The 14,321-nt window shown below is 37.0% G+C and overlaps 1 protein-coding gene across 3 annotated transcripts; it reads left to right on the top strand.

The window, feature by feature from the left end:
• Nucleotides 1-3,912: 3,912 nt before the first annotated feature.
• Nucleotides 3,913-14,191, top strand: LOC132063936 (K(+) efflux antiporter 2, chloroplastic). 3 transcript variants are annotated; one of them, XR_009416473.1, is made up of 22 exons: nucleotides 3,913-4,147; nucleotides 5,057-6,681; nucleotides 6,848-7,019; nucleotides 7,120-7,210; nucleotides 7,472-7,608; nucleotides 7,699-7,758; nucleotides 7,880-7,999; nucleotides 8,379-8,447; nucleotides 8,667-8,732; nucleotides 8,952-9,041; nucleotides 9,306-9,410; nucleotides 9,516-9,644; nucleotides 9,998-10,207; nucleotides 10,672-10,821; nucleotides 11,720-11,773; nucleotides 11,889-11,947; nucleotides 12,587-12,653; nucleotides 12,727-12,903; nucleotides 13,159-13,215; nucleotides 13,331-13,405; nucleotides 13,516-13,829; nucleotides 13,898-14,191. XR_009416473.1 is itself a non-coding variant. In XM_059456714.1 (21 exons), exons 2-21 carry the CDS (start codon nucleotides 5,132-5,134, stop codon nucleotides 13,636-13,638), a joined length of 3,561 nt encoding a protein of 1,186 aa, XP_059312697.1. In that variant the 5' UTR covers nucleotides 3,913-4,147; nucleotides 5,057-5,131; the 3' UTR covers nucleotides 13,639-14,191. The 3 variants fall into 3 exon arrangements, 2 of the variants coding, with proteins under 2 accessions (XP_059312697.1, XP_059312698.1); XM_059456714.1 differs by having other exon boundaries at nucleotides 13,516-14,191; XM_059456715.1 differs by lacking the exon at nucleotides 3,913-4,147 and adding an exon at nucleotides 4,727-4,954 and having other exon boundaries at nucleotides 13,516-14,191.
• Nucleotides 14,192-14,321: the final 130 nt, after the last annotated feature.

The raw sequence follows: 14,321 nt of genomic DNA on the forward strand, positions 1-14,321 counted from the left end.
ACTTTTCTACATATGTTACATTTAGCTGTTTGGCTTTCCTTATCCTTAGTCATAAAATTTCAAATTTTAGCGGTTGGCTTACGAGTTCTAGGCGGTTTGTCTTGTGTATGTGATTGTGCAGGACATGTATCTCTTATGGGATTTTCAGGGGCTTGTGTTTCATCATCATCATCATCATCATCAATTTCATTAAAAGTTTCGGTATAATCTTGTTGCATTGCCTCATGATCTAAAAGTGGATTATTTCCACCAACATCAATACCTAAATTAGGTGTTTCTTCCACAAATGTTTCCTCATTAAACCCACCCCTAACAATACCACTACTACCGGCTGTAACACCTCGTATCTTAGAACTCATGTTAGACTCGTAACGTTAGAGTTTTAGAGAAAAATTTGAAAGTTTGTACGTATTACGAAAGTGGTTGACCAGCCTACTTCGGGCACCCGTAACTCGTTGATTAGTTGCTAATTTGAGAAAAATTAAAACATGAAAGTTGTAGCCCTTTGGAATAGATTTTCAACGGTATCTTATGGAGCTCAAACGGAGCTCTGTGCTAAGAGTTATGCCTATTTTACTATCACTGGTCGGAGCAGAATTTTCAGATTTTGGGTTACGTTTTTAGCCTTTTCCTACTCGAATTGGGACTCCTTATTTTATTATTGTATGAAGTAAAAACGTCCCTAACACTATTATAAACCTAAGAGACTATTCTTTTTCTCTCTACCTCCATCCCTAAAGAACCTAGACACTTCAATCTTGCAAGAAACTCATTCTTGCAATCAAGAAACCTTCAAGAATTTGGTTTGGCAATCTAGTGTCCTAAGGTTTCCTCCAAGGTAAATATTTTAATCAAGAACCTTTGTATTCTATAAGATTTATCATTTATAAAGACTAGAATAAATCCATCCATCCCGTTACCCTATAAAAATCAAGAGTTGTAAAAAGTTGGAGAAAACTCTAGTATTTTTCTGTTGAGTTTCATTCCGACTAGCCATATTAATTTGGTGGCTGCCGATAATCTAACCGTTGGATCAAGCCCAAATTTTAACTGAGTGTTCATAACACATAAGTCTAAAATATGAACGGTGGAGATTGGGTTTGAGGTCCATAGAAGTACCCTTTGAGCCACGAACAGTAGCTACGAAAATCAATGAAAATCCTCTCAAGGTTTCCAAATTCAAAGCTTTTGGAATTCTTCTTCAAAGATTCAGAATTTTCTTTAAGTTTTGGAGCGATTAACGTATGTAGAGTTACTATCTACGTGTGGGAACATCATCGTTCTTCCCCACGCCTCATAATCCATAAATTATGATTCTCTGCGAAAACTAGGGTTTCTATACCATGCTCATGATAACCCTAGGTCTATGTCCATGATTATATTATGTATGAATTGTTATAGTTCCATCATTGAGTTCTTAATATTTCTTTATGATTATTAAGAATATGTCCGTAATCTATGAAAAACCCATATATCTCATTCCATGGGTTCATGCATGCTAGTTTATGATATATTATGCTATTTTCAAGAAAATACTATACATGTTTTACAAGTTCATGCAAGCAAGCTATAATTCATGATATCCATGTATAAGCAAGTTATATTCATGAAAACCATGGGCAGCAAGTGCCACTTATTTTACATGTTCATGTTTGTTTGAGATTTGCTTAGTTAACCGAGAAGGCTCAGATAGCCTGAAACTACATAGCCGCCGTAGGATAAGGGTTGTCAGCAAGGAGGCAACACCTTCATTATGCAGTTTGAATCCTTACATGCTTATTATTACTTAAATCTAGATATGAGTGTTCTGCTGGTAGGACGCAAGTACCAGATCATGTTGTCGGTTATACTATAGCACTCCCCATGTTACAAGCAGTTATATATACATGTATTTCCATTGATTTACTATTTTCAGACTTTATTTATATGTGTTCATGCTCATGTTCATGTCCAGGTTTTCAGTTTCACTTCTTATCATGTTATTCCATGTCCCATGTTATTTCTTTCAGTTGCTTTACATACCAGTACATTCAATGTGCTGACGTCCCCTCTATTGCCGAGGGGCTCGCATTTCACGATACGGTATTGATTGACAGACAACATTTGCTCGTTAGGACATTGCTCGTATCGGCTTTTGGTAGCCCCATCTCATTCGGGGTTGTGTCTTTACTCTATTTATGTCGATTATGCATTTAAGGTATGCCGAGGGCCTTATCTCGTGAACGGTTTAGTACGATTCGTGTCAAAGGTTTCATAGACTAGTCAGTTGTCATGTTCAGTTGAGTTGGCCTTAATGTCTACATTACCATAATTCCGCATTCATGATATAATAATAATAATAATAATAATAATAATAATAATAATAATAATAATAATAATAATAATAATAATAATAATAATAATAATAATAAAAAAAAAAAAAAAAATATTTTCGTACTTATGATTATCGAACTCCATATTTTCACAATTCATGCATGTTTACTTTATATTCCGTATTAGTTCATGTCCCATGTAGACTCAAAGAAGTCATGTGGTTCGCTCTACCACACGCAAAGCAAGGCACCGAGTCTTTGTGTTGCGCCAGTCCATGGTTCGGGCGTGACACGGCACCACGTCTAAATCTCTTCGCCATTATTAAATAGAATTAATTTAAATCACACTCAAATAAATCACAAGAAAATAAATTGTAACAAATTAAATTGCTAGAATTAAATTGCGAAAAATAAAGATAGAGTTGGAACAAAGGTACCAAATTGCCGGACTAATTTCCAACAAAGTGAAGGCGGCTAGAATTGCAAATCCACCAAAGCTACTTCGGATTGTTGCAAAATCACCAACTCCACCAATAATATTATAATTGCAAAATTAATAATTGAAACTATAATAAGACTTTATAATATTCAATTGAGAGAAATTTAAAGTGGCTAATTGTTGTAAAGTAACTATAATTGAGAGATTGAGAGTAAGAGAAGAGTGAATTGGTGTGGATTAAAATGGAAATGGAGAGGGTTTATATAGGGGTGGGGGATGGGTTAAAGTGTTAAAAAAAAAAGTTTGGGGGTTGGGGGGGCAAAATGTGGGTTTGGGGACCGAAGAACGGCCATTTTTGTAAATGGGCTAACGGTCAACGGCTACATTTTTTTTTTTTTTAATTGACAATTTGCGTTTCGGTTCGGTTCCAAAAAAATCGAAACCGGACCGGTATTTATTAAACGGTTAACCGGTTCAACCGATTTCTGTTTTACCGGTCCGGTTACCGGTTTTAACCGTTTAACGGAAACCGGTTGACAGGCTTAGGCCTAAGCATTCTGCACACAACATATTGAAAAAATGAGAAGTGCCCAAGCCCCTCTTTTTTTTTTTTTTTTTGTCTAGTATAGATGTATGTATGCACATAGTATGTTTTAACTTATTTTTAAGTTCAGGGAGTAATAGGACCCCTCCCCCCTATAGTTTAGGTGTGTAATTGATAATTTTACCATAGTTTAAGTGTGTTCTTATCGAATCAATATGACCTTTTCATATCTCTTGTGTGCTATTTTCAAATGTCTTATGTTTAAAAATGAAAAATGGCTTGTAAAGAAAAGAATAAAATTAAAAACAAATTAGTAAAAAGACCGCAAAATCAATTCAGTTCACATAAAGTTGGAAAGTTGAAACCACTTTCAGGTAGGTACGTTACCCGTAGCTCATCACATGACTAAATATCCACATACCAGAATTTTCCATCCAAACAATAATAAGAAGGGTAATTATGTACATGCCAGAAAATGGAATATCCTTTTTTGATTTTGTTTTTTCAAAAAAGTCGAAAAAAAGAAAGAAAAGGCAAATGGAATATCCACCAATAATAAACCCTCTCATCCAATTTTGTCATGTTCGCCAAATGGAGGGAGAAAACAAAACCTCAAAAAAGAAAAATATAGAAACTGAATATGAAAAATATAGAAAATAGTTTCTTTTCAAGTAAGCGCAAAACGAAAGGCTCTTTCTTCTTTGGAACAAAGCTATTAAAAAAAAAATCCATAGGGAAGTGCCAATTGCAAAGTCAATTTATAATCTGTCCAATCAATTTCTGACCTAATTTACCTCTCAAATTCGGCCATAAATATTCTTCTCTCACAACTCTAAACTGTCACATTTATCGGTAAATTCAATCTTCTCTTCTATTTCACTTTCACTTTTACCACTCTTAACTGTTACTGTAACTTCATGTGTATGATTTTTATAATTTTTTTTACTCGCATGTGCACCGAATATGTTGATTAATTGCGAAGTTTGTTTCAGTTCTATCAGCTTGCATTTGTTTGTTATGCAGCGAAATATTGATTAACTGCGAAATCTATTTTAGTTATTTCAGCTTGTAATTGTTTGTATGGAACGAAATGTTGATTAATTGCGAAATCTATTTCAGTTCTATCGGCTTGCAATCAATAGTTGTTATGGAACGAAATGTTGATTAGTTGCGAAATCTATTTCAGCTTGTAATTGTTTGTTATGGTGATTTTAAGCTGATTATTTGTGGTCCTGTGAATTGATTTCAGTTATTTCAGCTTGCAATTAGTATTTGTTATGGAATGAAATGTTGATTAATTGCGAAATTTATTTCAGTTATTTTAGCTTGCAATTGTTTGTTATGGTGATATTAGCTGATTATTTGTGGTACTGTGAATTGATTTTACTTGTTAGTTGATTGAAATAGAAACTTATTTGTTTGTTTTGTTAGGTTATTTGAGGTAATGAGAATTTGCGGCTTCGGTTTGGTGATTTTTTGACGTTTAGTGTCGCGAAATCCATTTTAGTTATTGCAGCCTAAGTTACTCGGACTCTTCGAAAGTATTGCCGCACCCATGTCGGATCCTCCAAAAATACACTACTTTTGAAGGATCTGACACGCACTCGATGACATTTTAGGAGAGTCCGAGTAACATAGATTTCAGCTTGCAATTGTTTGGTATGGTGATTTTAGCTGATTAGTGGTCCTGTGAATTGAATTACTTGTTTGTTGGTTGAAAATTTGAAATAGAAACTTGCTTTGTTTTGTTTGTTTTGTTAGGTGATTTGAGGTAATGAGAATTTGTGGCTTCGGTTTTGTGCTTTTTTGACGTTTATTGTGTTAGAGGAGAGGAGGATGGGCTTTGCTCACTGTTTATGGCAACCGAATGTTTCACATTGTGGCGAAGCTTTGACCTACAGGATATTAGATAGGAAAAGCAGCAGTGATGTAGGATTGAATCATAAATTGCTTGGAAATGCTATGGTTTTATGTAAGAATCGGCAGGGGAAAAGGTTGAAACGGATTGTGAGCTGTAGGGATAATAGTTTAGCATATTCAAGGATACGATTGAGTTGTGCTTTGAGTGCTTCAAGGAGAGTAAAGTTGCCTCGGTGTCAGGGAAATGATTCACTTGCATTTATTGATGGTAATGGTAGAAATGTGGAGTCCAGTGAAGATGGATCTTTGAGTGCTAGTACTAATGGCATTGCTGAAATTAGTAGCGCTAAGGAGTTGGAGGAAGAGAAAGAAGAAGAAAAGGAAGGGCGTAGTTTGGATGAACTAAGGGTGTTGTTGCAGAAGGCACTCAAGGATTTGGAAGTTGCACAGCTGAACAGCACAATGTTTGAGGAAAAAGCGCAGAAGATATCAGAAGCTGCTATAGCGTTAAAAGATGAAGCTGCTAATGCATGGGATGATGTAAACAAACAACTTGACAGTGTTCAGGAGATTGTTAGTGAAGAGATGGTCGCTAGAGAAGCAGTTCAAAAAGCAACAATGGCCCTTTCTTTTGCTGAGGCAAGGCTTCTGGTTGCTCTTGATTCAATACAAACTGCAAAACAAGGAATTACGTCTTCAGAAACTTCTGAAGAAAGCAAAGGGGAAGAATTAACTTCATTGATGAAGGAAGAGGCAGCACTTTCAGCTGCTCAGGAAGATATAGAGGAGTGTCGGAACCATTTGGAAAATTGTGAGGCTTTATTGAGGCGTGTGCAGAACAAAAAAGAGGAGCTGCAAAAGGAGGTTGACAGGTTGAATAATCTAGCTGAGCAAGCACAGATCAATGCTTTAAAAGCAGAGGAAGATGTTTCAAACATAATGCTTTTAGCTGAACAAGCTGTTTCTTATGAGCTCGAGGCTACTCAACGGGTCAGTGATGCAGAGATTGCTTTGCAGAAAGCCGAGAAGAACCTAGCTGTATCACCTGTTGACTCCACGGAAACTTCAGTCTTACAGAATGGATCATCTACTCTAGGGAAAGTGTTGGTCGATGGGACCCTTAGCGAGGATGAGGTATTCCCTAGAGATTCAGTCACTGGTGTTGTTGAAAAAGATAGGGAGGTACAACTGGAGGATGCTTGGGTGGCCGGTGGAACTTTGTCTGACGAGAGTGACGATGAAGATAGAAAGTTAGTTCTTGACTCCTCAAAAGATTCTGATGCTGATGCAGAAAAACCAAAATCTGTCCAAACTATGAGGCAGGAGGTCAATAAGGAATCAGCTAGGGACAGTTCACCGCCCAAGGCATTATTGAAGAAATCATCCCGTTTCTTGCCTGCATCTTTCTTCTCATTTCCCACAGATGGGGAAGAGTTCACACCTGCTTCAGTTTTCCAGAGTCTCATGGAGTCTGCAAGGAAGCAATTGCCCAAGCTGGTGGTTGGCTCATTACTGATGGGGGCAGGGTACAACTACTATAAAACTGTTCATTCTTTATTTCTTTTAAAAGATAAAGCTATTTCTTGGTAGCTGCATGTATATGTGCGTCGTTATGATACAATCTTTGTATCATTAGATTGGTATAGCTTGTTGTGGTTATGGTATTTGATATGTTTCTAACATCTATCACAGAATTGCCTTTTACATCACTCGATCAGAAAGAATTTTTCAGTCGTTTCAGCAGCCAGACATCATTACTACCAGCATTGATGAGGTGTCGACAAATGCAAGACCTCTGGTTCGACAAATAAGAAAACTGCCCAAGAAACTTAAGACACTAATGGAGATGCTTCCTCATCAAGAGGCATGCATCTTAAACTCCCACTATTTTAACGCCTGCCATCACCATTTTGTCAGGATGGGGCTTTACTTCTACTTGCTAAAGGTGTTGTTTCTCATTTCAGATAAATGAGGAGGAAGCTTCTCTTTTCGACATGGTATGGCTATTGCTCGCAAGTGTTATCTTTGTTCCTATCTTCCAGAAAATTCCAGGCGGTAATTGCTACTTTCTTTATCACATGAGGACAATGACCAGTGGCTTATTATGTGAAATAGTTTCACCAAACTTGTTCTTGATGTAAAGGTTTCTTGCTAGGTCTTTCCTTGAACGTGTTCTAAAAATTGAAACATGATCTTCGCTTTTTTTTTTTTTTCTTACCTTGATGTATATCACAGATATCGTGCCCTTTGCCCCTCCATGATAGACCTACTCGTGTTTCCTATTAATGGTTCATCTTCTCTCTGCTTAATATATAGGGAGTCCTGTTCTTGGGTATTTGGCTGCTGGAATTTTGATTGGACCCTATGGTCTTTCTATCATACGTTATGTACATGGGACCAAGGCCATAGCTGAATTTGGAGTTGTCTTCCTGCTATTTAACATTGGCCTAGAGGTACAGTCCACGAAAATTGACTAGTTTGATTCTTTCTGAATGTGTTACAAATACTGCCTTGATAACCCCTGTTTGTATCCCCTTTGACAGCTTTCCGTTGAGAGACTAAGTTCTATGAAGAAATACGTTTTTGGGTTGGGATCTGCTCAGGTAATTGAAAAAGTTTGAGCACTTGGGAGTTGTTAATCCACCACCAGATTGCTTATTAGATATATGGTCCCAACGTATTAGATTTTCATACTAATTAGTAATTTTAAACAAATGAATGCAGGTCTTAGTGACAGCTGTGGTGGTCGGGTTAGTTGCTAATTTGGTTGCCGGGCAGGCTGGACCTGCTGCAATAGTGATTGGGAATGGGCTTGCCTTATCTTCCACTGCTGTTGTCCTCCAAGTAAATCATTCTATATATTTAGCAGGTCTTCCTTGCTAAATGGGCAAGATTTGGGACTTAAATTTTCTTGTGTACTCATTAAAAACACTGATTTGGTGACCAGTTCAACACCTCTAATCGAAGTTAATGCTTAAGCTGGAAACATTATTATGATATGTTTCCCCAGAAGTCCCAAAGCAGTAATTCCTGATAATGGTTTATGCCGAGATATCAAATCAGCACTGGAGTTTTTATTATGTGTTCCTTGTTAAAATCTACACATTTCCTACAATCCAAGGCAATGTCGTTTATCTACAGTGGGCTTTGTCTATATGCCTGTGATTCTTCCTTGTCGAAAATGAAACTTTAGTAATTAATTGATTATGTTGCATATCGGCAGGTATTGCAGGAGCGTGGTGAGAGCACATCACGACATGGACGAGCGACATTTTCTGTATTACTCTTTCAGGTATCTGCTTATCAGCAGTACAAAACTGTCACATCTTTCTCACGAGACGGGTTTTCAAAGTATTATCTGTATCTACGCATACACGCGATTCACATATATTTACTTGACATCATCATATAGGCTGCTGTCATGTACTTGAAATGATGACATCTTGTGCTGCAGCAATTTTAGAATTTTATTTGTTAGACGATTAAACAATTTTTTCCTTTTATCCTCCAGGATCTGGCGGTGGTTGTTCTACTCATACTGATACCACTAATTTCACCAAATTCATCAAAAGGAGGGGTATAGGCTCTTTTACATTAGTCTTTTCTTCTGAAAAAATAATTTGAAATTTTCTCGTTTGTGACTTTCTGGACCTGTAACAATCACCAAACTGGAAAGATAATTACCTTAACCCCTAAAATCACATGCAGAAATAACATTCTTTCCTTTTGATAGCTGTGTGTTCACACTACTGCTGTTTTCCAATTTGCCACTGTTATAACAAAACTTTCTTATTAGATTGGTTTCCGAGCCATTGCTGAAGCCCTTGGTTTGGCTGCTGTGAAGGCAATTGTAGCCATCACTGCCATTATTGCTGGAGGACGTCTGGTAAGCTGTTTGTTCATGTAGAATCTCTTCCAATACTATAAATGCTTCTGATTAGTAGTATAAAGTTTTAAGTTCAAACTACTTCTCTTGTGACATTTTGGACTGCGGTCTTTCATTTTCTATTGCCTATACATTATTAAAGTTAATTTTTTATTTTTATCTGTTGCAAAATATAATTAGGGTATTAATTCCACTTTTCATTTTTGCATACATTGCTGGTAAACGCGAGGACATTAATATGTTCGTTCTCTCTTCTAATTTCAGCTGTTGCGGCCTATTTATAAGCAGATTGCAGAGAACCAAAATGCAGAAATATTTTCGGCAAATACGCTCCTTGTTATACTTGGGACTAGTCTTCTGACTGCCAGGGTACTTATGATCACTTTTTTTACGGGTTCATGTATACTAACCAAGTTTGTTAAACCCGTTATCTTGTTGATGCTATGATGTGTTATCTGATGTAACAAAATGCAGGCTGGCCTTTCAATGGCTTTGGGGGCATTTTTAGCTGGTCTGCTTCTGGCAGAAACTGAATTTTCATTGCAAGTTGAATCAGATATTGCTCCATATCGTGGACTCCTGTTGGGTCTCTTTTTCATGACGGTAGGTGAAAATTATCTGTACAATGTGAATGCAGTTTTGTAATCCTACAACTTGTCATTTGGAATTTAAGGTAGGATAGGTCTTGGTAAGGTTCTATTTACATTTAAAAATTCTTGCTCTTCATCTCTAGTGTTCTCACCAGCTTGTGGAGCTTAATTGTCTCTCCTGAGTTGTTCTCATTGAATGACTCCACTTCTGAGTTCTGTGATACTACTGCTTCTGCAGCAGACTAAACTCTATCTATCTTAATCAACTTTTATCCCAGGCTGAAATGAGAATCGTCCATGGATATATTATTATAACTATGGCTGCTTTGTGACTTCAAAACTTAACAAGTATCATCTGGCTTGCAGGTTGGAATGTCCATTGATCCCAAGCTTCTTCTTTCAAACTTTCCAGTGATTATGGGCTCATTGGGACTTCTAATAGGTGGCAAGACCATCTTGGTTGCATTAGTTGGTAAATTGTTTGGTATTTCAGTTGTATCAGCAATAAGAGTTGGTCTCCTACTTGCTCCGGGTGGAGAGTTTGCCTTTGTAGCCTTTGGTGAAGCTGTCAATCAGGTTTATTTCTCTGATAGGATTAACCCTTCACAAGCAATTCATAGCCATTAATAACATTCTTTTATTCCATTTTCTTTTTCTCCTTTCTATTGCGATGCTCTTTAAACAGCTTCTCTTCCTTAATCAAGGAATTGTGGTCCTTTTCTATGATTGACCTGTGTGCTGAAATCAAATGTTGAGCTTGTGTGATCCTGTTATTGGGAAAGTGGAGACAAACTACCGTCAATGTCCTTCCAGTTTCTATCTACAGCCACGATCTTACTTCTATTTACATTTCCTCTTATTTCATGAGACTTGTTCTTCCTCATAGCTACCCTTAAATAGATCAAAGCTGCAACTTATCTGGACAGTATAATGCTAAGTTCTCTGAGGACTTTTGCCCCATGATAAAAATATATCTTGTTAGAATAGGTGTATTATCTTATTTATTTAAATTTCTCCATGGGTTTAACTTTTTTTTCCAGGGTATAATGTCTCCTCAATTGTCATCTCTGTTGTTTCTTGTGGTTGGAATTTCAATGGCCCTCACACCATATCTAGCTGCCGGAGGCCAATTAATAGCATCTCGTTTTGAGCTTCATGATGTGCGAAGTTTATTGCCTGTGGAAAGTGAGGTATAGTCTCCTACTTTTGGTGGCACTAGTTTTGGCATTTTAGCAAGAATGAAACTAACGAACCATGTACATGTTTACAAATTCTTATATGTTGACCCCTAAAGACAGAGATCACTCTATGAAAGCCTCTGTTTTTCATTTCCACAATTTTCTAACATTTGCTGTATTCTAATTGATTACATCTTACTTCTAGCAAAGGTATAGTTGCCAAAAGTTGGTGCATGTGACATAATTACTTGTTGTTGGGCTAGATTTTGTGAGTTGGTCACAGAAAATCACTGTTAGACCTTACGAGTACTTCACGTTTAGGACCTTGCAAGCTTACAAAGAATAGTTTGGTTTCAGGTTGTCTATAGTAACAGGGTATAGAAATTAAAGGGCTAAGGTTGAGGGGCTTTAATATGTTGTTAAGATTTAAGAAAACCATAAAGCAATTGTGGAGATAAGGAAAGCTGGAATTTTGGTGCTATAAAAGTTTCCGTTTTTCTCCCCTTCCCTTTCTCAAATTTCTTCATCTCTGTTCTTCATCCCTGGCTGCTTTCTCCTTTCAGTGCCTTTCTTTGATCCTGATCATCTCTTAAGTTTTGTGCTCTACTTTGTTGTTGTTATTTAAGTCCCGTGCCTCAGTGTTGTGGTACCGAGCCATCTGAACCCTCATAGTTTCTCTGCCTCTTTTCTTTCGGTACGATTCTCTTATATATTTTGCAAGGAAAATTTTTTTTCCCTGAAAACGAATTGTCTATGGAGTTATAGCTCCATCTCATCATCTGATTAGGTTTCCTGTGAACCTTATGCCTCAATTTGTCTACCTTCTGAGCTTATTTAGCTCATTGCTGTCACTGACTTCAGTTAGTTGCTTAAAAGAATGTAAATTGATAGTTCCTTTTCTCTTTTCCAGACGGATGATTTGCAAGATCATATTATTATTTGTGGATTTGGTCGCGTTGGCCAGGTTCTGCCCCCTGCTTTCATGATTTGGTTAAATTGATCATTCGAATCATTGTCAAACTTTGGAAAAATGAAGCTATCCCATCTTCTGTTTGTTGAATTAGTTTTCATCTTAACAGATCATTGCCCAACTTCTCTCTGAGCGACTGATTCCGTTTGTTGCACTTGATGTGCGAAGGTATGATTCTCTGTTAGCTCACATTCAACTGATTTCAGCTCCCTGTGGGTTCGGTGAATGTTAAAATTATATATATTATTCGCAACTTATCACTAAGCAGCAGCTCCACTATCAACTACTCGTAGGGATCTAGTAGCTCAGTTGGTTGGCTACCTGCACTCTCACCTTGTTGGTGAGGGTTCAAATCCCCACATTGTAATCCCCTTCCCCATTACCCCTTTCCCTACCCCCCATGTAATTTAAAAAAAAAAAAAAATTTGAAAAAACTATCAACTAATCTTAAAAGCCACCAACCTTTATGTCTAACCAGTTGCAAGAAAATGGTTTTCCTTTATAAGATATTATAATGTGGAGAATGTTTTACACCTGAGGAAACAGAGCCAACGAGTAATTATTATCAAGTTTCATGACCGCCCAATGGTTTGTATTATTCTCATTATACGTGAGTTCTATTATTTTTAGCAAGTTTTTTATTATATAGCATCTCAGTGTAATGGGGAAATAGAAACTGCACAATAGTTATACAAGCAATCTCAAATTGTCAAATGCATTCTGTAAACTACCACTCCATTACATTTGAAGTAGTTATCATGAATGGCATGATGTTCGTCTTAATAGATGTTTTTATAATAAATGTAGTGAGCGAGTTGCAGTTGGTCGTGCACTTGACCTTCCCGTATACTTTGGTGATGCTGGTAGCCGAGAGGTAAAACAAATTCCTGAACTTAAAATTATGGTTTCAGGTATTTCATTTTGATATTCTGTTTCTCGATTACTAGGTTCTACATAAAGTTGGGGCTGAAAGAGCATGTGCTGCTGCAATAACGTTAGATACTCCTGGTGCAAATTACAGAACTGTTTGGGCCTTGAGCAAGTACTTCCCCAATGTGAAAACATTTGTACGTGCTCATGATGTGGATCATGGCCTTAATTTAGAGAAGGCTGGAGCAACAGCGGTATCTTTCTTATTCTAATTTCTGCTATTGATCTTTGTGTTGGAAACTTGTTCATATTGGTTTCGCTTAGGATTCTCTGGATAACATCAGGATTCTAAGCCTTGAATTATTGATTCATTGCTGTTGTATTATGTTTTGCTATGGTAACATTTCTAGTTGTAACATATCATGCGTGAAAGAGGGAATAGTTGGACATTTGATAATTGGATAAATGATGAGCAATGCATAAATTGAGGCGGATAATTTTTGTTACAGGTTGTGCCCGAGACCTTGGAACCAAGCCTGCAATTGGCCGCTGCTGTCCTTGCACAAGTAAGTAGATTTGATAAGTAACCTAGGTATTCTCTTTTGTAGTTGGCTTTTGTCAATCTATAATTATTCCTTGAGTTAAGCAAATAAAATTCTGATTATATATTGCATCTTCTAGGCTAAGCTGCCAATGTCGGAGATAGCGGCAACAATCAACGAGTTTAGGTCCCGCCACCTCTCTGAGCTTACCGAGGTAAATTATACTTGCGCTACTTGTCTTTGCTTTTGGAGTTGTTCTTAGAGGTTGCATCATTTCAGATTTTATTAGATATTTAATACAGTACGCTTGATTTTGTTTTGCAGCTATGTGAAACTAGTGGAAGTTCTCTAGGCTATGGATTTTCTCGTCTGGTGAATAAAGCCAAAGCTCAGCCCCCAGACTCTTCGGATGAGAACCAAGTCAGTGAAGGAACACTAGCAATATGATTAACATTAAGAAGAAACAGGGATCTGCATTGCTTGGACCTACAAAAAGAAAAGAAGGAAACAGAAGGGAAGATACTCCTGATAAGTGTATAGTGTATTACTTAACCCCCATTCTTAAAAATTGTACAGAAGAAGTACAGCAAGCAACAAGCTATGCAGGGAGCAAATTTCTATATTGGCATAACCACTGGGTGATAGACCTTAATTGCTTTGGTTCGAAAAGTTTCCTTCCATTCTGAAGGACTGTCTTGCATTTCAGGATAAAGGGCTTCCAGCTAGTTTGCATCGATAGTTAAATCCATGCAAAAGTTCGTGGAATGTTCTTGCAGTATCAAAAGAAATGGTGCCGTTTTGGATTTTTTAAGTATATGCGGCATCACTGAAAACTTAAAAAAGAAAAAAAGTTCTGTCCAAGAAATTTCTCGTGGAGGATTACGCTTTAGATTTCTTTTTACTAGGAGTATAATTTTTTTCTGCTTTGTGTTTGAATTCTTTTAGCATGTACATGCAATGATTAGAAAATTACTCTATGAAGGGATAGTAGTTTCCAGAACGTAGTATTTTTTTTTTTTTCGTTGATGTTTTCAGAGGAATAAGAAGAGGTTGATATAGAAAAGTGACTCCACTGATGCAATCAATCAGCTATGCATTGATCTTAACTTAGTTGAAATTGACATATAAAC

The sequence above is a fragment of the Lycium ferocissimum genome, chromosome 7 (genome assembly GCF_029784015.1).
Source record: "Lycium ferocissimum isolate CSIRO_LF1 chromosome 7, AGI_CSIRO_Lferr_CH_V1, whole genome shotgun sequence".
NCBI lineage: Eukaryota > Viridiplantae > Streptophyta > Magnoliopsida > Solanales > Solanaceae > Lycium > Lycium ferocissimum.